Source organism: Dendrobates tinctorius, unplaced genomic scaffold (genome assembly GCF_039654945.1).
Source record: "Dendrobates tinctorius isolate UK_male_01 unplaced genomic scaffold, ASM3965494v1 ptg000075l, whole genome shotgun sequence".
Classification (NCBI taxonomy): Eukaryota; Metazoa; Chordata; class Amphibia; order Anura; family Dendrobatidae; genus Dendrobates; species Dendrobates tinctorius.
In genome coordinates this window covers 33,502,752-33,528,392 of record NW_027361743.1, presented here as the reverse complement: position 1 = coordinate 33,528,392, position 25,641 = coordinate 33,502,752, and the positions used below count along the sequence as shown (strand labels likewise).

At 46.8% G+C, this 25,641-nt stretch overlaps 1 protein-coding gene across 1 annotated transcript in view; it reads left to right on the top strand.

The window, feature by feature from the left end:
* UBL3 (ubiquitin like 3) overlaps positions 1 to 25,641 on the top strand; it is a 168,138-nt gene that overhangs the window by 104,006 nt on the left and 38,491 nt on the right. Inside the window, exon 2 of the mRNA XM_073583163.1 lies at positions 17,323 to 17,431. Coding sequence (XP_073439264.1) covers positions 17,323 to 17,431 — 109 coding nt within the window. The remainder of the gene's footprint in view (positions 1 to 17,322; positions 17,432 to 25,641) is intronic.

Here is a 25,641-nt window from a genome sequence, read left to right as displayed (position 1 = left end):
CCACAAATTAGACAATGCTGTTTAAATGGCAGTGTCCTGGCAGACATCCACTGCGTTTCAGAACTGATGATCAATAACTGGGGCGCTTCCAAGCAAATGAATCCTTTTTTTTTTTTTCTGTTACAGAATATATATTATTTGTTTCCCTATTTAACACAACACTGTGTGGGCTGCTTATTAGGCTTTACATTGTAAATGTCAGGCCGCTCTAATCCAGGGAAATCAATATGGCCACAAATTTGATTGCAAAACATTATGAGCTGCCCAAGCCTCGCTCTTTTTACTTCTGGAATCAAGGCTTTATATTCCAGACTATGTAACAAGCGAGAGCCTACTGGGCTCGTAGTTCCAATATTTGGCCAATAGGGTGATCTGAGAGGGATCTTTACTTGGAGTGGAAGTATTGAAAGTTTTTTGGCATATACAGAAGTACACGGAAACCTGTGCTTCTTGACTATGCATTCCAAAAAGTTTCACCCTTCCAGATTCCATCCTATTAACCCTTCATCACTTAAAGGGAAACTGTCAACGTATTTTTGCTGCCTTTTTTAGGGGGAAGCACTATAAAGTAGTGACCTATATCCTCCTTCTAGTGACATGTATTTTTTTTTTTTTTTTTTATTGAAAAGTTGTAGCGCAAATGGACTTGTGCGTCGGGGAGTTGCTGTTGTGCGTCGGGCAGTTGGTGTTGTTGTGCGTCGGGCAGTTGGTGTTGTTGTGCGTCGGGCAGTTGCTGTTGTTGTGCGTCGGGCAGTTGCTGTTGTGGTGCGTCGGGCAGTTGCTGTTGTGGTGCGTCGGGCAGTTGCTGTTGTGGTGCGTCGGGCAGTTGCTGTTGTGGCGCGTCGGGCAGTTGCTGTTGTGGCGCGTCGGGCAGTTGCTGTTGTGGCGCGTCGGGCAGTTGCTGTTGTGGCGCGTCGGGGAGTTGTCTCCCCTCATTATTTATGAGCTGCAGCCTGACACCACCCACCACTGATTGACAGTATTCTTCCTCAAAGTAGTAATCAGAAGGTGGCTGTTATTTAGCTTCAGATAGCTGCAAGAAGTCACTGCTCATGAATATGAAGACTCTTGCTTCACACGGTTCTTGATTGCACTGCAACTTTTCAACTATGGTTTTAGGAAAATGACTGCATATTAGCCAGCGATATTTTGTCTGCATAAATGATCACCTTTCTAATAGATGATAATTAAGTTGGTGTTGGTCACACTACTAGAAACCCCACTGATGACCAAAACACCCCCATTACTCTGCTCCGCTGCCAGGACGAGTTGCTCCATAAACGCAGCCGCTTGTTGACTGCTGAGCTCACACTTCCTTCAGTTAATGGAGTTTCACCGTAGTGCAGTGTGAGTGTTGCAGCCGATTACCGGCTACTGATTGACTGCAGCTCTCATGCGGCATAACACTGAGCAGTGCTGGATGTGAGTGTCTGTAATTTATACTTTACATGGGGGAAATGCAGCAAGGTGGTGATGAGGTATTGCACAAGCCTAACTAATCCTGACTGGGGCAGAACCGAGGGCGCCCCTTTGTACCGATCAGTGGGCATGCTGGCCTCCATAATCGGGGCGATTCCTAAATTATACCACCTTCAGATTGTCACCAGGCTTGTGCTGCCCTGTCACAGCATTGGGTCAGTGACGGGCAGACTGAGACCTACCACGGCTGAGATCAGCCGTATAAATTCTGTTTCCGTTCATTACTCCTGTGATCATTGGGAGATCGTTTCATAAATGAAATATAAAATGAACGTTGCGGTCAGTTGTAGTGAGATGTTTTGTGTCCTGTTCATTTAATCCAGAATCGCTGGGACGGGGTAGATGGCAGATAATCGTGATCTGAATGATGCAAATGCACCTGGCACTTTGTTTTATAATCAGATGGATTTCTTCATCGGTTATTTCCTCCTCGGATCTTGTGAAATCCCACATTATGCTGAATAATGTCCCGTAAACAGATGCCAGATTATCAGGTCTTTGGGGTAATTACTGAAGAAACTGTCGCAATACACACCTGATCTTGACTACATCTTTGTCGGTGGGCTTCTTCCTAGCAGTGAATCCCCCTATTTGCCAGGACAGCATGAAGATAATTAAAGGGTGTGGGCGTCGGTATCAAGAAGAGGCGTGGATGTATGCCCGCGCCTAATGGTAAAATGTCCAAGTGATGGATCACCAGTGGCTATATCTTACTGATCTATCATTGTAATTCGTTTAACTCTTATTCTTCCACCTTACTTTTCCGTTAACAATTGAGTGAATGGCAAACCACCGTCACCAGGCACACGGCACAGAGCCGAGACCAAGTGTTAAGCATTATACATACCTTGCAGCAGGGCCGGACTGGGACTAAAATTCAGCCCTGGCATTTGAAGTTACACAGGCCCACTAGTCACATGGTGACTATATAATATCTTTGTACACTTGTAGTTTACAAGAAGTGAGAGGAGATTAACACGACTATATAACATGTAGTCACAGCTGTGCCCAGTATTTCAGCTCAGTCCTATTTATTGCTTTTAGGTACAGTACTCCTCCCAAAGCTCTGTCCCCTTTTGTATGCATGATTACAGAATTCCTGGCAGAACTGCTCTCTATTGGGCAACCAGACCTCCTGGTCATAGCCGCCCCTATCATACCTCCCAACTTTTGTAGAAGGGAAAGATGGCCAAAGACTGCGGCGCGCGCAGCGCGCCGCTGCAAATTTTGGCCACATCCATTTCACAACTAGTCACACCCATGTCCACACCTAATCGCACCCATTTAGCACTGCTGATCACACTGACTGGTACTGAGGGCACAGTGGCTGGCATTATGGGCACACTGACTGGCACTAAGGAAGAGAGAAAACAGAGACAGAGAAAAAAGAAAACAGAGAGCGAGAAAGAAAGGGGAAAGAAAGAAAGAACAGTGAGAGACAAAGAAAGAACAGTGAGAGACAGAGAAAGAACAGAGAGAAAGAAAGAGGGGAAAGAAAGAAAGAACAGAGAGACAGAGAAAGAACAGAGAGAGAAAGAAGTAAAGAAAAGAAAGAAAGAACAGCGAGAAAGAGAGGAAAGAAAAAGAAAGAGGGGAAGAAAGAACAGAGAGAGAAAGAAAGAAAGATTCGATAAAGATACTATAGCAGCCCGCCTCCCATTGTAGTGCCCACCTGAGCCTCCCGGTGCAGGACCTATCATGATCCGCTCACATGGCCGGCATCCCCGATTCCAAGGCGATCCTGCTGTCTGCGCTGTCGGAGGAGGACACGGTGATGGATCTGAAGCATTCCTGGTTCCGTCACAATCTCCTCAAGAAATTATCTCATTTCCGGTCAGCTTCCAGCACGTCACTTCCGGTGGAACGTCATGTGTGTGTTTTAAAATGCTCCTCGGGGCTCCGCCGTGTACTCCTGTGTCCGTGGGAAAAGTCCGCTTTGTATGCTTTGTACACACTTGGCTCCGCTCCGTACATCCCGTACACATATGGCTCCACTCCGCACACACACGGCTCCACTCCGTACACCTCGTACACGCGCGGCTCCTCTCCGTGCACGCGCGGCTCCTCTCCGTGCACGCGCGGCTCCTCTCCGTGCACGCGCGGCTCCGCTCCGTACACGCGCGGCTCCTCTCCGTACACCTCGTACACGCGCGGCTCCTCTCCGTACACCTCGTACACGCGCGGCTCCTCTCCGTACACCTCGTACACGCGCGGCTCCTCTCCGTACACCTCGTACACGCGCGGCTCCTCTCCGTACACCTCGTACACGCGCGGCTCCGCTACATCCACACTGTAAATCCTGACCCCACACATACTTACCTCAACCAGCACCATGACAACAGCAAAGCAGTCTTGCAGGCGGTAGAGGCAAGGCTGAGCGCACAGGACCTGTGATGAGGTCACAGGAGGGGCGGAGTCAGGGGTGACATGAACGGGGTCTGGACAAAGGCTCCTGATCATGTGACCCCCCTTGACTGCGAACAGAGCGAGCAGGCAAGCGAGTGCGACGCTGTGAGTGGCGGCGGGGGGGGTCTCATGCTACGGCGACGATGGGGTGTGTGGGGGGGCGTGGCGGTTTATCTCCCTGCAGTGCGGGAGGAACTTGAAACTATCACTGCCATGCCCGCAGAGGGCCGGCGGCAGGAGCAACAGTGGCCGCAGCAGCTGGCAAGCGGCCAGATGCCCGCGGCCCACGTGACAGCGGCCCAGCGGGAAAATGCCCGGTTGGTTATATTGCCAATCCGGGCCTGCCTTGCAGCAAAGTAGAAGACAAGTTTAGTAAAAATAACTAATTTTTACTATATCCCATGACTTGCAGAACAAAAGCATGTCCTAGTCCTACTGCGGTCACATTTTTGTCTTCGAATGATCTTGTCTTTTTTGTTTTTACCCCCTCAAATGTAAAAAGTAACTTACATGAGCTGCTATTATCTAATATAAGGATTGGGTAGTTTAGTATTTGTGCTTTTGACCTATAGGCATTTACTTCATATTAGCGGCACTTGTAAATGCCTGTCGGCTGAAGATCCGAAGTGAACATCAAAGATATCATCTTAACTTTTTACGGTGTTAGTAAAAAAATGTTTACACCAAGATTTTTTTTTTTTAGTAAGAAAACCAGAACCCAAAATTTGAACTTCAATCCCCCAGACCTGTAAACTCAGACTCCAGACAGATAAACTCATTCAGATCCAAGACCAATTAACTAATTTATATCCTTAAATGCATGCAGACCCAAGACCCGTAGACTCGCATGCACCCCAGGCCGGACGCGTAGACTCGCATGCACCCCAGGCCGGACGCGTAGACTCGCATGCACCCCAGGCCGGACGCGTAGGCTCGCATGCACCCCAGGCCGGACGCGTAGGCTCGCATGCACCCCAGGCCGGACGCGTAGGCTCGCATGCACCCCAGGCCGGACGCGTAGGCTCGCATGCACCCCAGGCCTGACGCGTAGGCTCGCATGCACCCCAGGCCTGACGCGTAGGCTCGCATGCACCCCAGGCCTGACGCGTAGGCTCGCATGCACCCCAGGCCGGACGCGTAGGCTCGCATGCACCCCAGGCCGGACGCGTAGGCTCGCATGCACCCCAGGCCGGACGCGTAGGCTCGCATGCACCCCAGGCCGGACGCGTAGGCTCGCATGCACCCCAGGCCGGACGCGTAGGCTCGCATGCACCCCAGGCCGGACGCGTAGGCTCGCATGCACCCCAGGCCTGACGCGTAGGCTCGCATGCACCCCAGGCCTGACGCGTAGGCTCGCATGCACCCCAGGCCTGACGCGTAGGCTCGCATGCACCCCAGGCCTGACGCGTAGGCTCGCATGCACCCCAGGCCTGACGCGTAGGCTCGCATGCACCCCAGGCCTGACGCGTAGGCTCGCATGCACCCCAGGCCGGACGCGTAGGCTCGCATGCACCCCAGGCCGGACGCGTAGGCTCGCATGCACCCCAGGCCGGACGCGTAGGCTCGCATGCACCCCTAGGCCGGACCCCCAAAATAAGTCAGATCCTGATTTATGCACCCAAGTTTAATATACCAGTAACCGTTGGTAGTTCCACTCCTGGCCACAGATGTGGCATCTTCTCCAGTGCATCGCTGATGTCCTCTCTGCAGCACGAAGATGGCTGGGATCTTGCTCAGGAAATAGATCACATTCTACAAGTTGACAACCTGTGCTCTATACATTTGTATTTTGCTGTGGTTTTGCCAAGTTTGTGGCAGAAAAGAAAGCCACAAACCTGCTCATGTGAATGAAGCCAAAGGGTGCGAGGTTTTGAGCTCTGGCTTTGTGGTCCACATACCCGTGGATTAGATGAGTGGTGCAGCTGTACTTCTATACTTGGAGACATGAAGCATTTTAATTAGGAGCCAAGCTTCTGCAGTGTTCCTATGTTCCTGAAGTCTGTCTGACAGCTGGACTACAAGGGGAACAGAAACATGTCACTTGTTCCAAATTTAATATCAGGATCTTGTCAGAAGTCCTTTCATTAAACCTGTCGGGTGAGAGTGACTTTTATTAGACCGTTTCCGATTATTTAAGCCATTTTAGCATAATTAAAATCAGTTTGTAGAGAAACGAGATAATTAACAGTACGGCTTGAAAAATCCCCTGCTGAAAGAACTTGTGACGGTATTAGGCAGTTAAGAGGGAGTCTATCTATGGGGGCAGACGTTATAACTTGCACTATCTAGTGCCGTAGGAATTAGTGGAGCGAGGTTCTTAATCTTCCATCATTCGTTTTAGCTTGTAAACTTGGGGACTGAGAAAATGAAGAATAGAGCATTGTTCATTGCTTTATAGAAACTAGAACCAAGAGATGAGGTCCGCGACGGGGGCTTTGGGTCAGTATTCACGATAAAATCTATTAGTCAGTTTTACTAACTTCCATTAGGGTAGTCACCAACCACTCCTTTAAAATTTATCTGAAAGGTAGAAAAATGTTATCGCTATTGGTCAGTAGATAAATCGGCATAGTCGGCCTTTATTGGGAATGACTGCACTCCAATGGTTTCCATTCTTACTCCCCTGTCTGGCCAGTCGTCATGTCTGGTTTCTAGTGATAATGCCTAGCAGCCATAGACTTTGTATTGGGGTTGTCAGGCAGGACATGCCTACCAGTCCTTCTGACTACTCCGATCTCATCTCCCTGTAGAAAAGCCTCATTTCTGATGACAATATAGGCGAAGATGTTTGACTGGAGTTAGAGGACCTGTCACCAGGTCAAAAGTGGCCAGTTGTTACCCTTATTTTTTCTGTCTGCTCCCCTGTCTATTCTGGTTTTTGCTTTTCATAAATTTAGGGAAAATGAGGGCAATATCTCTCCACTTTTGACCTGGTGTCAGGTCCTCTTTAAAGGGAATGTGTCAGTAGGATCAACCCTCCTAAGCCGTCTATATGGGCATGTAGGTCATCGAAAGTTGAATTAAATGATATCTGTATATCTGTGATCCGATGTCTTATTCCAGGGAAATCTGTTTTTCTTATATGAAAATGAGCTGTTAAGATCTATGGGCCGGACATGGATCTCCCTGAGAATCTGCCCCCAGGGCTTATTGTAAATGAAAGTGGGCATCCCCTGTGTGAGGCATGTAGATCAGGAGAGCAGACTGTCATTCATTCACAATAAGCCCTGGAGGCAGATTCTCAGGGAGATCCATCCGGCCCATAGATCTTAACAGCTCATTTACTTATTAAGAAAAATGTGGATTTTATTGGAATTAGACATCAGGTCACAGATATCAAGGCTTTAAAGGGTTGTCTGTCTTGTGGTTGTTTAATCTCTTTCAGTTTTGAGTTACTGATCTGCTCATGCTCCGGGGCGGCCCCTGTGGGGGTCTTCATGTGGTGCTCTGATTAAGTATTCATAATGCAGACTGCTGACAGGTCACCGATCCCTCACTGACCTGCCCCCTAGTGTACATAATATGTACATACTGGAAAAAAAACACCTTCTATAGGCAGGTGCCAGCTGTGGTCCCTGCGCTGCAGCATTATCGCATGTGTATTGTGTTAATAAATGTGGTTGAGATCCTGAGTGTAAAAAAAAAAAAAAAAAAAAAAAATCAATGAAAATGGCGCCCACCGCGCCTGCACAGTAGTAGCCATCAGTGTGTATAGAACTGATCCGATAGCTGCTTATTGCACCAGCGGCGCCATCTTGGAGGACATTTTTTTTCTTCTCTTGCAAGATGGCGCCTGTACAATAAGTGGCGCAGATGCCACGCCTGGCGCCTGCCTGCAGAAGAGTGTTTTTTTTTGTTTTTTTTCTTCAGTATGTACATATTATGTACACTAGGAGGCAGGTCAGTGAGGGATCAGTGACCTGTCAGCAGTCTGCATTAGGAATACCTAATCAGAGCACTACATGAAGACCCCCACAGGCCGCCACGGAGCACAAGCTTGTGGGGGTCTTCGAGCATATGGATGGAGGATGGGAGGATGGATGGATGGATGGATGATCGATGGATGGATCAGTATCTATATATTTATCTGTGTGTGTAAACATTTTTCTTCAAAGGAGTATGTAAAATAATACATTTTATTTCTATAGCGCCGACATATTCCGCAGCACTTTACATTTCAGAGGGGACTTGTACAGACGATAGACATTACAGCATAACAATAATCACATAGATCATAACAGATACCAAGAGGAATGAGGGCCCTGCTCGCAAGCTTACAGTCTATGAGGAAAGAGGGAGACACGAAAGGTGGGTGGTAACAGTTGCTCTGATTGTATGGACCAGCCATAATGTTAAGTGTGTAACAGTACAGACACAGAGGGCTAATGGATGCATAAAGCATGTGGGAACATGATGCGGGGAACCTGGTTATGGTAAAACTTTTGGCTGTGCCACATAGGGATAGATTAGGTTAATGTGTTGAGGCGATAGGCCAGTCTGAATAAATGAGTTTTCAGGGCACGCTTAAAATTGTGGGGATTGGGGACTAATCGTATTGACCTGGGAAGTGCATTCCAAAGAATTGGCGCAGCACGAGTAAAGTCTTGGAGACGGGAGGTTCTGATTATTGAGGATGCTAACTTCAGGTCATCAGCAGAACGGAGGGCGCGGGTAGGATGATATACTGAAACAAGGGAGATGTAGGGTGGCGCTGAGCCATGAAGAGCTTTGTGGGTGAGGGTAATAAGTTTATACTGAATTCTGGAGTGGATGGGTAGCCAGTGTAATGACTGGCACAAGGTAGAGGCATCGGTGTAACGATTGGCGAGGAATACGATCCTGGCAGCAGCATTCAAGACAGATTGGAGGGGGGAGAGTTTGGTAAGAGGGAGACTGATTAGAAGAGAGTTAAAATAGTCGAGACGAGAATGAATAAGAGAAACAGTACGTTTGTGCGGAGTCAAAAGTAAGAAAAGGTCGAATTCTAGAAATGTTTTTGAGGTGCAGATAACAAGAGCGAGCCAGTGATCGGATGTGGGGGGCGAATGAAAGCTCAGAGTCAAATATGACCCCAAGACAGCGAGCATGTTGCTGGGGAGTAATAGTGGAACCACACACAGAAATGGCAATGTCGGGTATAGGTACATTAGTAGCGGGAGGAAACACGAGGAGTTCAGCCTTTGACAGGTTCAGTTTCAGATATAGTGAGGACATGATGTTAGACACAGCGTTTAGACAATTGCCGGTGTTTTCTAGAAAGGCTGGCGTGATGTCAGGAGAAGAAGCGTATAATTGGGTGTCATCAGCATAGAGATGGTACTGGAAACCAAATCTACTGATTGTTTGTCCAATGGGGGCAGTGTACAAGGAGAAAAGGAGGGGGCCTAGGACTGATCCTTGAGGAACCCCAACAGTAAGGGGAAGATGAGAGGAGGAGGAACCAGCAAAAGATACAGTAAATGAGCGGTCAGAGAGATAGGAGGAGAACCAGGAGAGAACGGTGTCCTTGAGGCTGATGGAGCGGAGCATAGTGAGGAGGAGCTGATGATCCACAGTGTGGAATGCTGCAGAGAGATCCAGGAGAATAAGGCCTGTTTCACAATTCAGTTTTTTTGTCAGTTAAAATCCACCAAAATGGCGGAAAGCGGATCCGTTGCTAACTGATGTGAACGGATGCCGTTTTTTTGACGGATCCGATGAATGAAGAATTTTAAAGGAACCGCAGCCCGAGAGAGATCCGTGTTTTTTTTGCAAAACGGCGGATTTTGACTGATGGTCAAAAACAGAAGTGTGAAACAGGCCTTAGCATGGAGTAGTGACCATTTGATTTAGCTGTTAGCAGATCATTAGAGACTGTAGTGAGGACAGTTTCAGTAGAGTGTAAAGAGTGGAAACCGGATTGGAAAGGGTCGAGAAGAGAGTTATCAAAGAGAGGATAAGACGGGAGTGGACCAGGCGTTCCAGGAGTTTAGAGATGAAGGGAAGATTAGAGACAGGTCTATAGACAGCGGCACAGTTTTGGTCAAGGGATGGTTTTTCTAAGTACTGGATGTATGACGGCATGCTTAGAGGTTGGACAAAGAAATGACTTTGCAACTCTCTAATAATGTTTATGAAACTAGTTTTGTAAACAGCCCCTTTTAAGTGTGACCTTCTTAGCCTGCAACATATCCCACATTCCTGCAAAAATAAATCCAGGCAGATAAATAGTTTGCATCAAATTCCCGTTCTGAAGCTGTACGGATGTTTGTTTTTCCTGCCATGTCCCCCCCGGCGTTGCATAGGTCTGCTGTGTGTACAGCTCTGCGTACCCTGTAGTGTATGGGGGATCACGATAGAAGCAGGGGCAGTGGGAGGGAGTGATGCGTGACCATCATCTGGCCACCTAACATGATAGAGCCCCACCTTGGTGCATGGCTGGTGTGCGAGCCTTCGGTACTGCTGTGTATCCTTTATGATCCAGTTAACCCCTAGGTGCCCGATATAAATGGGTACGTCTGTTCTGTCCATCATATGTGATCCCCGGCCATTCAGCAGGCCGCCATGTCATATAGAAGGTCCAGGAGACGTATGTACTGGCCAGGGCCACCTTTACTGCATACGTTGGTGCAAGCCAAGCCAAAAAGAAGAGGAAAACCCAGTTCTTTATCTGTAACCAGCCAGAGCGCAGCTTTGCCTCCTACGCCCTGTCCTGCTGGCCTATAGCCAATAGATGGGGACTCTTGAGTATTTTGTATGTATTCGATTTTATTTTTTTTAATTAATAGTACGCACAAAGTGATGGCCGCTCGCCACAACTTCTCTTCCTCCAGCTCTTTCTTCTTGCTTATCCCCTGGTTATTTTTTTTGTCTGTCTGATAGAATATCTGTTTACCACCAAACATGCAGAATCTTCTCTAAAATCTCCTGAACCCGCAACACATAACTGCATTAGCAAAGGAATTTTCCCTGATTTAAAAACCTGAAAAGATCCGTACATCATTCAAGATCGGCTCGGAGAGATAATAGTTTCCATGGCGACGATTTCTGCCGCATGTCGACATCAGAGGGCTTTTCACAACCTGATCCAAAGCGAGCCCGAAACAAATAGCTGATCATTGCCATGTGTCTGTGAATAGCATCAGCTGCTTTAACCATTTCCTTCCTTGATTGGTTGCTCTTTAGGAACCTCGTACAATTATCCCCAGACGCTTCTTCAAACCAATGGAGCCCCGTAGATTGCCGTTTTAGAGGAATCCGGTTCGGCCGCCTTTTCCCATGTAAGGCTGTAGACTTGCTGCTCTCTCCTTGGGACGATACTTTCTATAAAGGATTTCCCAGGAATCTGCGTATGATGACTCTGATAGTGGTACTAATAACATAGACCTGGAGGCAGCTGTATTAGTCCCTGTACAGGGCAATGTTATGTTCATTTCTACATTAATGGTCACTGATGTTCCTTGCATAAAGGACTTTTATAATCAATTTAGAGATGTGTTTTTCTGCTCTTATGAGACATCTCTTTGTGCCTCTGGCTATTGTCTTGAGAGATTGTACAGAATGCTGCCTCACTGAGCAATCTGGTGATCGAGTTACATGCTGCCCATAGTAGTCTATGGATAAAAGGAGCAGTGAGAGGCTTGGACACGCTCTATGCTGCTACTACTAATTAGTGTACTGCTATCTCCTAGTGCGGAATTAATTCCTGATCTGTGTGGCTGCTATCTTTGAGGGTTTACGAACAAGAAAAGAAAGCAGGCTCTACCCTTCTCTGAGTGCAGTCTGGTCCCCCCACTAGCTCAGGGATTTACTGGATCTTTGGATCTGTTTTTTTTTTTTTTTTTTGGTGAGTGAAGTGTAAGGAAGGTAAAGCCACCCACTAGCTCAGGGGTATACCGTAAAGATAGGCAATGGTATTTTAATTTCTACCCTAAATGGTCACGGCTTTAGAACAATGTTAAACATAAATTTGTAATACACCTTTTCAGAGATGAATATTTCTCCACTTGTGAGACATTTCTCACCGTGCCTCCTGTACTCATCATTCACTCTGAAAAACAGCAAAACAGTCTTGTTAGATGCTACAGAATGTTGGCTCTCTGAGCGATCTGGTTACGTAATGCCTGTTGCAGTCTTATGAAGGGTTGGTAAATGGAGGAGCAAAGTGAGATGGGCGCAGACTATGCTGAGACTTCTGTTATGTCAATGCAACACTGAGATAAAAGAACATTCTTGCTCCATGCGGCTCCTGCCTTTGAAGGGTGTACTGTAAGGATAGGAGAGCAAGATCCCCCCTTCTTTGCGAGCACAGTACTAGGATATCCCCTTACTAGTCCCCACCCACTAGCTCAGGGGTGCACTCTAAAAATAGGGGAGCAGAATTTCTTTGCTCCGAGTGGAGTATATGGAAGATGTCCTAGCAGTGAATCACCACCCACTAGCTCAGGGGTATACTGTAAAGATAGGGAAGCAGGATCTCCTCTTCTGAGTTGAATGTATGGAAGATGTCATTGCAGTTTTATACCACCCACTAGCTCAGGGGTATACTATAACTATAGGGAAGCAGGGCCTCTTCTTTGTGAGAAGTGTGTGGGAGATTACATGGCTGCTGGTCTCCACCTACTAGCTAAGGGACAACTGAAAATTGGAGAGAGAGCCTGCCAAGGGTACATCTGGCGATAATTGCAGGGTATAATGAATGTAATGCCAGAAATCATGCTGCTCCTCATGGACACAGAGGACTACTTGTTTTGAAGACTCATTTGAAAATATAGGAACTCTTCAATCCTAAAGAGTTTGACTGTAATTGATGGCTCCTTAGTGTGACTTTAGCGATATGTTTGTGTAATAATGAGAGAGCCGATCGTGCTTTTGGCTTTTACTTTAATTAGTTGTTGACTGTGGTGCGGAGCTGCTGTGCAGTGTTCGATGTGATCTTCAGGAGCTCCACACTAATGAAGGGGGAGTGATGGATGAGCGTAGCTTTGCCTCTTTGGGGAGGAATGCGTTTCACCTTTGGTTTCCTATTTTAGTGGTAACCCAGGTCAGCAGTCTTTGATCTGTAATCACAGCTGACATCTCCTGTTGCCTGTCAGATTAGTGCTCAGATCCTTGGGTTATTACTGAGACCATTCCATCAGGCCGCTGTCTTTGTTGGCCGCTGGGGGGGTGGGAGCTTATAAATAATATGCGTTTTGTCTTTCAGAGATTAATCAGGAGGAAATGTACATGTTAAATATTTATAGCCTTAACTGAACGTGGTTGCATTTGACTACACCTCCATAAATAAGGACCATGTGTTGTGAAATCACAGGGTGTGTTTTGTTTTTTTATAGACCTATTTTGTATACATGTCCCCATCTCGCTCATGGTATCCAAGGTTAAAGGCAATGCAGAATTTTATTTGTTAATTTGCTTCCTAAAGGCAAAGTTAAGCAACTTTACAAATGGCCCTCGTTATTTTGTTGTTTTTTTTTCTTCCATTTTACTGCTGCATTGTGTTTGCTAGTTTTTTTTATCTAGCCAAGTGCTCTGTAAAATAGATAAATGTAAGAGCTCCTGCCTCTGACAGTATCTAGAATCTCATGGAGGGCCGAGAAATATGGTAATAGAAAATGAAAGGATCGGACGGGGAAATAAGTGCAGGATAGCAGCTGTGCTGGCACCTCCCACAGAGCTTACATCCAGCCTATATTACTGTGAGACACTCCCACAAGAGAAAATTTTTCTTTACATGTCAAGGCTATCCATCGCCATTAAGAATTTTTGATGACTTTTTTGTTTGTGTCATCACTATATATATATATATATATATATATATATATATATATATATATATATATATATATATCTTAAAATCTTGCAATCTTTGTGTTAGCCGCTCTCTGAGGCTGATGTTGAACTGAGGCATCCTTTATTGTACAGATCCCTTCTCATTTATCTCGGTATTATCACAGGCAACATTTACAATGAAGATGTCGCCTAAATACAGATAACACCATGATCAACCTTTCAAAATGTATGTGATGGTCACAGCTCACCTCCTCCCTCTTCTTGCACAGTGTCCTCTTCTCAGTTCACAGACAGTGAGATTATCCAGTCTATTCTTTTCTTGGATTAATTTGACTACTTTAAAGCAAATCTCTAAATGCTTAACAGTAGCAAAGAAAGTCATGTGTAGGCCACTGAATGATTCAGCTAGTCACAAATCCGGCCACGTGTCACCGGAGCAGAAGGCAGCGACCGGTGAATATTGCAATACGCTTTCTGCATACACATTACTATTTTACCATTTGCGAATAGATAGGAAAATGAAATCACCGGTGTGCTCCTCTAACAATGTTGGATAATTGGGCTTGGCACCTGAAGAGTTCAGTTTCTCATTATGCCTTCTGAAGGAAGTCACCGTGACCATCTCTCTAGTGTCATCTTTATGTAAGGAGGTGGCCTTGGCACCAGCTGCAATACCACGAAAATGAATTATCTTCACAAGCCAAATGCATGGAGCACATGGATACAACTGGACACCAGGTAGATGCAGGGACCAGGAAGAAGCGCCTGGCTGGTGCGAAACGGCTGTTATCCAGATGTACGCATGTTCTCCACGCTGTTTTTTTTTTCTCTAAGACTGGTTTCACACTTGCGTTTTTTTGTGCTCTTTTTTAGCGCAAAATAAGGCATGTGTTTTTTCCCTATACTTTAAGGCTATGTGCCCACGATGCGATTTTTTTTAAGCGTTTTTGCCGCGATTTTCGGCACGAAAACGCAGCGAAAACGTTTAAAAATCGTGTACAGAACGCCCCCCCATGCATTCCTATGGCATTCCGCACATGCTGTGCTAATGCTGCGCTTTTTTCCGCGGCGGAAACGCATCGCAGAAAAAATCGCAGCGTGATCATTCTTTTGTGCGGAATCGCAAAGAATTGCCGCGATTCCGCACCCATAGGAATGCATGAGAATCGCTTACTTCCCGCATGTGGCTATGCCCACCATGCGGGAAGTTAAGCGTCTCATGTGCGGTTGGTACCCACGGTGTGGAGGAGACTGTCCTCCAGGCCCTGGGTACCATACCCCTGTAAAAAAAAGAATAAAATATAAAAAATCGGGGTATATTTACCTTCCGACGTCCCACGCTGCTTTCCCGGCCTAAGCGTTCCCAGTAATGCCTTGCAGCAAGGTCCTGTGATGACGTAGTCTCGCGAGATCACAGGTCTCGCAAGGCATTACTGGGAACGCTGAGGCCCGAGATGGCAGCACGGGACATCAGAAGGTAAATATACCCCGATTTTTTATTTTTTTATCATTTTTAACATTTTATCTTTTACTATTGAGGCCGCATAGGCGGCCTCAATAGTTAAAAGCTGCTCACACTTGTCAAACACTGTTTGACGAGTGTGACCAACCTGTCAATCACTTTCCAAGCGATGCTTCAAATCGCTTGGAAAGTGCTTGAGAAAATCGCGGTGAAATCGCACGGAAAAAAACACGCAATTTCTGGGAAGGAGCCGGTTTTTAGTGTGCGTTTTAAAACGCTACGTGGGCCCATAGCCTAACATGGGTGCGCATACACATGCGTTTGTATGCGCATGCATTTTTTTGTAATGCGCTCGGGCGCACAAAATGCATCCTGTTGCATTTTTTGTGCGTCCGACTTGCCCCCAAAAAACGCATGCGCACGCAATGCGTTTTTTTTTACAGCAAAACACCCATTAAAGTCTATGGGTGCGCATTGTAATGCCCACATATGCCCAAAAAAAGCGTGCTTTTTTTAAAAAAAAAAAAAAAAAAAAAAAAAGCGCACCAAAACCCGCAAAAAACGCACACAAACGCTTGATGCGTTTTTTTCATGCGTTTGTGTGCGCAAAAAACGCGCAGCAAAAAAAAACGCTAGTGTGAAAGTAGCCTTACTTTTATAAAATTAAGGATTATTTTTTTTGACCAGTGAGTGCCTCCAAACTTTTGTCTTCTGTAGAGACTCTGTATAATCGGAGCTATCTATATTTGGTTGAGCACCACCAAATGTCTTGATGTCCAAATAATATGAAATTTGTGCTGGCATTAACTCCAATGAATTACTGCAAAATTGAATGTCCTCCTTTCCTGTGGTCTTTAAAGGGATTGTCCAGGAACAGATGAAAAAAAAAAAAAAAATGGGTTTGTTACCTAGAAAAACAGCTCATCTTTGTTTCACTTTCCAGTTTATTTTTTGTTAAACCTACTCGGTTATTAGAATGATCACAAATGTTGATTCTACGGGGCCTAACCGTGTTCAGCGCAGAGAAATCCGTGTACTGTCTGTTACTGCTATTCTTGCTGTATCTCAATGGCTAAATCTCATGAAAAGCCTCTGGAAAACGTCAGAATATTTATCACACAAGATGCTGGGGGGCATTCAGGTGATAAATCTGAGGGGCTTACATATGAGATGTCCCTACTTATGGGTTATGGGTACCTGTTTAATGCTTTCAGCATGGACGGTTTTTCTGCACTGCTTAAATATCATAAAATGTTTAAAATGTTATGAGGCCCTGTGGATGCAGAAGTTATAATAACAATCGCTGCTTTGATGGACTGCAGCGGTGATGTCACATCTACTGCGCACACCACCGCTGCAGCCCATCAAAAAGATTGAAGCAGCGCCTGAGAGGGCGAGTAAGAGCTGAGCGTATTTTAGAAGTGTGCGAACCTTTGGCCACATACAACTTTAAATTGGCCAGCCCCTTTAATGAAGACCTGACATCACTTTTTTTTTTTTTTTTTTTTTTCAGCGTGTGCATGGGAAAAAGCTCAGAGCCTCATCGTTTTATTTCTCACTCTTTTTTGTGTTCCGTTGATGATGAATGTGATGCGCACTCCGTAGTAGGTGATGGGGACTGGCACACCGGTTATACTGTGAGGCAGTGTTAAAGGTTTCTCCCCCCCCTGGAAAATATATCCTATATGTGTGGCGGACGGCCTGGTGATGAGCGGCCGTGCTTGGATAACATCTTATCCGAGCGTCTGGACGTGCTCGTATATTATGTCCGAGTCTCAACACCTGAGGATTGCCTGTTTGTTACACAATCCCCACAATTGCAATCCGAGCGCATTCGCTTATCACCAGACGCTACATCTGTCTTGAATGAAGGAAGTCTTTTTTTTTTTTCTTTTTTTTTTTTTTTTTTAGCTGTTGTGGTACCTGCGCAGCTCTCTATTAATTTCTATGGGACCTTCTGAAAAGTGCAGCGCTTGCTTTCCAAGTCCCATAGAAGTGTATGGAGTGAGCCTTGTGTGCATTGCCACCACTGTTCTCGATATGGAGGCATCCAAGTAAATATTCAACAGAATATGAATGCGAATATCTCAGAGAAGTAAGATACGTGTCAACGACGATACTTTGTGGCTTTTATTAACAATTTGGTATTATGGGGTAAATCACTAAACTCTTTTTTGTGTTTTTTTCTCCAATTTCTTTTACAGATTAATTTACGTCTTATCTTGGTAAGCGGCAAGACAAAAGAATTTCTCTTTTCGCCAAATGATTCGGCAGCAGACATCGCCAAACATGTGTATGACAACTGGCCAATGGGTAAGTGCGCCTCGGGGAAGTCACTGATCAATTATAATGCTCTCATGGAACACATGATATTATTCCTTGTCATTTTTATGGTCCCATTACACCCCATGACATCTTTATTTTTTGGGGGTCATGCCTTGTTCCCGGTTTTAGGAAGTTTCGCCCAGGTACATTTCGCCCCTATCATTTCGCCCCCAGGTACATTTCGCCCCTATCCTTTCGCCCCCAGGTGCAGTTCGGCCCCGGATGTTTCGCCCCCAGATGTTTCGCCCCCAGCAGTTCACCCCCGGTAGTTTGCCCCAGGATGTGTGCACCCTGTTTTGCCCCCAGAATTTTGTGTTTGGATGTTTCGTCAGTTTGTCCTTGTGGTTCATGAATTCCCGTCCGTCATCAATCCACATGTCACAAAAGTACTGTACAGAGTGACATTTTAAATCAACTGTTTCCATCTGTAAACCTCACAACTGATTGCATTTTGCCCGCAATTTTAACAAGACATTTTCCAAAACGTTTCTAAAACATTTTTGTGTTACAAAAACATACCACGAAAAAAATAGACGGATTAAAAAAATGTAGTGTGAATGAGGCCTGATTTAGGTGGGGAATGTAAACCACTCTAAACTCAACATTTTGTGAACTTTTTACCTGACCCAGCACTGATCTGCTTTTTTGCAAGTTCCATTGCAGATGTAACAATTGTCATGTCAGGTGTGCTGCAAGTTACATTAGACTAGCTCTTATTCCATCTTTACATCAGAATATAGCAGTGTCTAAAATCTACAGAGAGAGGTGTACTAGCACAAAACTTCAGTCAGCTTCCACAGCAATTCACTTTCTACAAGTATGAATTCAGTTCTATCCAAACGTGGGAAGAAGTCGGTCTACGAGAATCACATTTACGTATTTTCCAAACGAACGGCTGACGATGTCCATTCCATCTGGTTGTGTGAAAAACGGTCGACTTGCAAGGGACGTCTTTGGACCAATGAAGTATCTGGTGAAGTGGTGAAAGTAACCAATCCCCACAACTACGCAGCACAAGCAGCAAGACCTGAAGCAATCCGACTTGTCAATGAGGTGGTCACCAGGGCAAGGACAACACAGGAGACACCACCACAGATTCTCACAGAAGTCATTTCAGGAGCCCATTCTAATGTTGTAGCTCTTCTCCCAAAGAAAGCATCACTGAAGAGAACAATACGATTATCAAGGCAACTAGGCAATATTCCAAGGTTGCCCCAAACCCTTGATCAACTTGTTATTCCCCAGAACTTCCAGGAGATCAATATTGATGGTATCCAGCAGCAGTTCCTTCTGCATGACTCTGGTAAGCTTAATATTTCTCTGTCACCCATGACAGCACCACGGAGAGAGGGGATCCGCCCATCCTGGACAGGAACCTACAGATAAAAAGGGCGGTACCTCCCCTCCGCCTTCAGTTGGTTAAAGAGCATCAGAGGGTCCTTCAGGCGGGGGTCCCTCCCTAAGCTACCAATCTCTGTAATTCTCTCCGTGGTGCTGTCATGGGTGAGAGAGAATAGCTTAGTTACTCACCGATAACGGTGTTTCTCGGAACCCATGACAGCACCCGCTTATTCCCCCCCCTTCACGAGTGTGGTGAGCACGGTTTACTGTCTGTGGAGTGTTTCCGTTTAGGCACGGTGCTTCTTGATGATAACCAATATTATAATGTTGTGTATATATTTCTGTTTAACTAATCTGGAGACCCTCTGATGCTCTGTATTCTCATGCCGAACAGCAAAATAAGGCAGCATGCTTTCAGCAATTGTAGCGCCCCTGAGGGTTCAGTCGCCACAGAAGTACTGCACCTCCTCCTGAGGTGTGGTGCCCCACTATCCAGGTAAGGTGGAGACACCTGACCACACTCCAACACCTGCACCCCACACCACAAAGTAGTGTAGCAAAGCACCTTCGGCGGCTCCCTGCTTGGAGTGTAGCATAGCACCCTTTGGTGGCTCCATGCTTGGAACACGAAACGTGCTGGGAGGTGGATGGAGTTTAGTCCACATAAGAGCGGGAAGAGTTGAGTTCAAGTCAGTCAGTCATTCATTCAGTCAGTGAGTGAGGATGTAGAAGGACAGCGAGTGAGACAGAGGGGGTCCCCGGGAGGGGGATGGGAGGGGGAGGTGCTGCAATGGGCAGCGGTGATCTGGGTCTGCTGGCACAGGAAAGACAGAGGGGAAGCTTGATTCTCCGTTGGAGGGTGGGATTGGCACGGAGCGTAGGGAGAATAAAGGAACTGAGGGGCGGGTTGGAAGAGAGCCTTTCCCAAGTTCACAGCGCAAGGCCAGGGTCCGGTCCCCGAGGTTGTACGGATACTAATGGTCCTGCAGCAGACACCGAAGGAATAGAAGTAGTGACCACTTTATTCCCACACCAGACTTGGGGGCACAACAGCAACATACTGTGAGTAAAGCTTTGGAACTACATGCCCTGGTGTCCTCCACTTATTCCTGTGCCAACCTGTCCAGCACTGCTACAGCCCTTGCGCCCGACACTACACCATCTACGTGTCACTTCACCTACTCTGCCCTGGGACTACAACCCTGCCTGTGGAGGGCTATAGCATCATTGCTGCACTACACTGTCCCAGAGGATCTGTCTGCAGCGTCGGCTTACATCTCTATTGTCGAACACCACAGGTGGCGTCACGAATCACTTATAAACTTTCACACTGCAACAACTCCCTTTTACAATGGGCACCCAGGGCCACGGGCCGGGTCCCAGCTGCCGTGACATCTCCCATTGAAGCTCATCGGGCCCGGTATCGAGTACCCCACAGCCCTGGGAGGGCGACCCACAATCATGTTGTGGTAAGCATGCTGCCGATCTTCCCCTTCTGGTACTTACCTAGAGGTCTTCTGCTCATCTTTGCCTGATCTTCTCCTGACTGTGTGGCTGGCGATCGCCATGCTGGATCCGGAGGCCACCACGAGTCCTCTCCTTCTTCCCAGCGTCCTCTTCTGCTTGATCTCATCACGGCACTACGCATGTGCAGCAGTGTTTTGGTGACAGGAGAGGCATCCTGCCCCCTGGATTGACTGATGAATGGGGCAGGAGTGACGTCATGTCAGTGAGCGGCCAGGAGACATTCGGCCTCCCTGCCGCGGCATTCTTCATGCTTCATGGATCAGTGATCCAGGCAAGATGAAAAGACAGCCAGAAGCAGGAGAAGACGTCATGGGGAACCGCTAGACTGCACTCCGGGACCCAAGAGCTGCAGCTGTGACAGGTAAGTGTCAGTTTTTTTGTGTTCTAGGGTAATAATACTCCTTTAAGGCCATCCAATAGAGCTGCTGAAAAGGCAGCCACAAGAGTCCCCAGCAATTGGGGTCCTGTATATTTTACCCCCAGGTATGTTCAGCCCTAGATGTTTTGTTCCCTGTATGTTGACCCCAAAAGCTGAGGGTGAAACATCTGGGGTCAAAATGCTAGGGGCAATACATCAGATGGTGACACTTCCAGGGACAAAATGCTGTAGGTGAAATATCCGGGGGGCAAACTGCTGGGGGTGAAAAATCCAGGCGCGAAACATCGGGGGGAGAACTGCTGGGAGTGAAACATTCGGGGGTGAAAAATCCGAGGGCGAACTGCTGGGGGAGAAATCGGGGGGAGAACTGCTGGGGGCGAAAAATCCAGGGGTGAAACATCCGGGGGCGAACTGCTGGGGGTGAAACATCCGGGGGCGAACTGCTGGGGGTGAAACATCCGGGGGCGAACTGCTGGGGGTGAAACATCTGGGGGCGAAATGTGCGGGGGCGAAATGCTGGGGAGAAACCTCCTGGGGGCCAAATGCTGGGGATGAAATGTACCCGGGGGCGAACTGCTGGGGATGAAATGTACCCGGGGGCGAACTGCTGGGGGCGAAATGTGCGGGGGAGAAACCTCCTGGGGGCCAAATGCTGGGGAGAAACCTCCTGGGGGCCAAATGCTGGGGATGAAATGTACCCGGGGGCGAACTGCTGGGGGCGAAACATCCAAATCCCCTTGTTCCCAGCTTAGTTTGTACAGTCCTGTAGGCAAAATTCTGTGGCCTCAGTTCCCAAAGTATTCAAACCAAGAATGAAAACAGTCAGGTACCCTGCAGGAAATAAATGGTAATAGTACATGTAAACAGCATGACGTACTTGGTTAACACTATTTTGCCCACAAGAGCATAAAAGTCAATCTCCCGCATTAAGGTGTACCCCATCAGGATGGTCCCTACCTCCAGTAACTCGCCTCCTAATGGATGGGGCAGAGCAGGGCTAAATAAGCAAGAAAAATGGCCCGTCCCCAAATCGTGCCAAGTACAAGAAATTAAGGCAGAATCGAAAAACGGGCCATCACACCTGTTGGTATAAGTGTATTGTGTAGGTGCGCGCTTACATTGTGGCCTTTAATGGACAAAACCTATAATAATAAATAATAATAATAAATGTTATTTTTATAGCGCCGACATATTCCGCAGCACTTTACATTTCAGAGGGGATTTGTACAGACAATAGACATTACAGCATAACAATAATCACATACAGGAGATTATAACAAATACCAAGAGGAGTGAGGGCCCTGCTCGCAAGCTTACAGTCTATGAGGAAAGAGGGAGACACGAAAGGTGGGTGGTAACAGTTGCTCTGATTGTATGGACCAGCCATAATGTTAAGTGTGTAACAGTACAGACACAGAGGGCTAATGGATGCATAAAGCATGTGGGAGAATTAAAACAATGAATAGATACCCTGCAGGGCATAAACAAATAGCAGAAGTCCATGCAGAAAACATCGGGGACTTGGTTGACAGTCGTTTGTTCAAAGAAGCGTAAAATCCTCGACAGGGTGCACCCCATCAGGATGGTCCCTAACTCTACTGCCTCGCTATGTGCCAGCTGGACTCAAAATAGACGGGTGGAAAGAAGGTCCTGGACCTGACTGGTATGAAATTCCTAATGTATCGTCTCTGTGACTAGGGGAATGGTTTCCTTTTCCATGGCATGACTCTACTGAAGCCTTTCTGGTGGGTTTGGATACTCTCAGGATGACACACCTTGCATAAGAAGTTGAGGCCAGTGCTGATTACATTTGCTCGCTGCAATCTGAGGATGCAAGAAAAGGTTTAAAGGAAACGGTTTGGTCTTGTCACTCCCAAGCTGCCATCACTGCCGTACAGCCTTGCTCCAGCACTTTGTAAAGCAGCGCTCATTAGCCCCTGAAGAATCCTAGTTTAACAGACAAGGAAGTGGTGATGCTGGGCCAAGAAGCCAAGCTGCTGTGCATTTATTCCTAGGTTCATTGATGTCCCCATGGACAGGTCTTGGGATAAGTAAACTGTCCTGAAGGACATCAGACAGTCCCATTTGGGTTGGACTAGGCCCCGCTAAGCTAGACTTTTCAGTAACTTGTGTCCAGCTCTTTGTTGCAGACTAGCAGAGGCTCATTCTGTTTGAACACAATTGCTTGGCCATTCTTAAAAATGTGCAAAGAAGGAGTGTAGCCAAAATCTACCATTTCCACTGCAAAATGCAGATATGTACATGTAGACAAACTTGTCTGGCAGCTTGCACTAAGTACATGATAGAATTATGTAAAGCCACTTTAAAGCTGAGCGAGGACTGAGCGTTTCTGGCAGTTTGAGGTTCAGAAACTGGACACACGGCATAAGAAATGTCTGCTCTGCAGCGTTCTCGTTGTTTCTGCTTGATCGCTGTTTTCATTGTGGTTAGGGGAATAGTTTTGTGCGCCGTCCACCTCTGTGTAGACCTATGATGATGATCAGTGAGCTGATGGTGCCCTCCCGTTTCCTGAATGAAACATCAAAGCATTGGCAACCTATGCGGCTAATTATTTTTAGCCGTTTAATAAGTTGTCCGCACCATTGCTTCTAATTTATGGATCATACTTTGATAATGCGCTGTGCAATCCAGGCGTCACGGTTGTTGAACATTGTTTTTGCAGTCTACAAGCTGACCCTTTACTAATCGTACTTGCTGGAGAAATCAGACAGTTCTATTAAAGCAAACCTGCCATTCATGCAAAACCATGGTCTTGCTGCCCTTCTCTTCCACAGGTTAAAACTGCTTTTAATGCACACATACCAGTCTATTATGTACAGGAACTGTCCCTATTTTAACACTCTGTAAGTTGCCATCCATCCATTTTGTGTGGGTGAGTCCACTTCATCAACATTCTGGCAGCACAATAGGTACTGGGACTTTTTTTTTTTTTTTTTTTTCCCCTCACCTCTGTTCTGCCGTTGTCTAATAGCTTGCCTGGTCATAACAGAAAGCCACCTCCCTATTACTCCTGTATAAAGGTTGACAAACAAGGAAGCTGGAGCAGAGACGGACCCTCCCCTATAATTTATCACTGTCTGCTGATAGATTGCTTCACATGAGAATAGCAAGTTACACAGAACTAAAAAAATGGCAGTTTCATGTCCTTTTTTTTTTTTTTTTTAATTTTTTTTTCTGTTGATGCAGCTCCCTTATTTTAAGGAAAGTGACAGTTTTGTCCCAGTTGCGACACATCCTTGTAGTGTATTATTACCATGGGTTTTTAAAAAAATAAGAAATATTTTAAGACCTAGGAATAACCATTACTTACCCTCTAGTGTTCATCACCAGTACCAGAAGTGATGTCTTCCTGTCCATAAGTCAGCTTTGAAGTGGCAGGATATTAAAGGGTTAAAATGGAACTATACTTTCAACAAACTTTGCATAAATTAATAATGACGGTATAGTAAATGTTTTCAGAGATTTCATTTTTTTCAATAAAGGGGGTTTTACACAGCGATATCGCTAGCAATATCGCTATAACGTCACCAATTTGGTGACGTAGCAGCGATATCGCTATGTGTTATACTTACCACCGACTGGCTCCCCCGCTGTTCATCGCTGATCGCGCGAGATCGGCCGGCTCCATTTCTTGTCGGCTGCTTCCTGTGGCGTCAACAAGCGACGTGTGGAGGCGGACGGAGGACGTCAGGATCGCCGCGTCTGAAAGGTAAGTATCGTCCGCTGTATCGCTGCTGCATCGCTGTGAGATCTGCCTCTGTGGCAGCTCGCTAGCGATCATTTAGCGATGCACCAGCGATCCTGACCGGGTCGTATCGTTGTCGGGATCACTGGTGCATCGCTAAATGTAAAAGGGCCTTTACTGAGACACTTCTTCCCCTACCCCTGCCTTATAAACTTGTCATAGATTCTGATGACTTAAATAGCTCAACACTGAACAGACAACAGAGTGAGTTATCGGGGTTACATACATTATTATACTCCATGGAGAGGGTAGGGGGATGAGGAGTGCAGAGTGAGGAAACAAGCAGAGGGAGACGCACAGTTTTTGCTGAGCTTTCTAACAAGTCTTTTATCTCACTCCAGAGCTATTTTGACTGGAAAAAGGATGGACACCATGATGGAAACATTGATTAATCTCGTTATAGTCATTAGTTCATCGAGCACCGCGTGTTTGTCACATGACCAATCTGACGCTTCCTTTAATTTTGTTGTTCTCCAATATATTAAAGGAGTTATCACCTTTCAGACAATGTTCTGCTGCAGCCACAGTTTAAAAAAAAAAAGACAAACCTCACTGTACTCTCCTTCCCTGAGTCCCTGGTGAGTCTCCACCGCTGCTCCCTGTATCTGGCTATGCATGTGGCACTGATGTAAACCCATCTACAGCACGGCAGAAAAGCATTGAGCTTAGAGGCTCAGACCGGACAGACGGTATGCCTCCATCAAAGACACTGAGCTCACGGATTGGCTGCTATGCTGTCAATGTGACAACAGTGCTGAAGCCAATGCCAGGCCGTTGCCAACTCCCCCCCCTCCCCCTTTCCACTGCGACGCTGGGCCCCCCCTTTCCTCTCTCCCCCCCTTTCCTCTCTCTCCCCCCCCCCCCCCTTTCCTCTCTCTGCTCCCCCCCTTTCCTCTCTCTGCTCCCCCCCTTTCCTCTCTCTGCTCCCCCCCTTTCCTCTCTCTGCTCCCCCCCTTTCCTCTCTCTGCTCCCCCCCTTTCCTCTCTCTGCTCCCCCCCTTTCCTCTCTCTGCTCCCCCCCTTTCCTCTCTCTCCTCCCCCCCTTTCCTCTCTCTCCTCCCCCCCTTTCCTCTCTCTCCTCCCCCCCTTTCCTCTCTCTCCTCCCCCCCTTTCCTCTCTCTCCTCCCCCCCTTTCCTCGCTCTCCCCCCCCCCTTTCCTCGCTCTCCCCCCCCCTTTCCTCGCTCT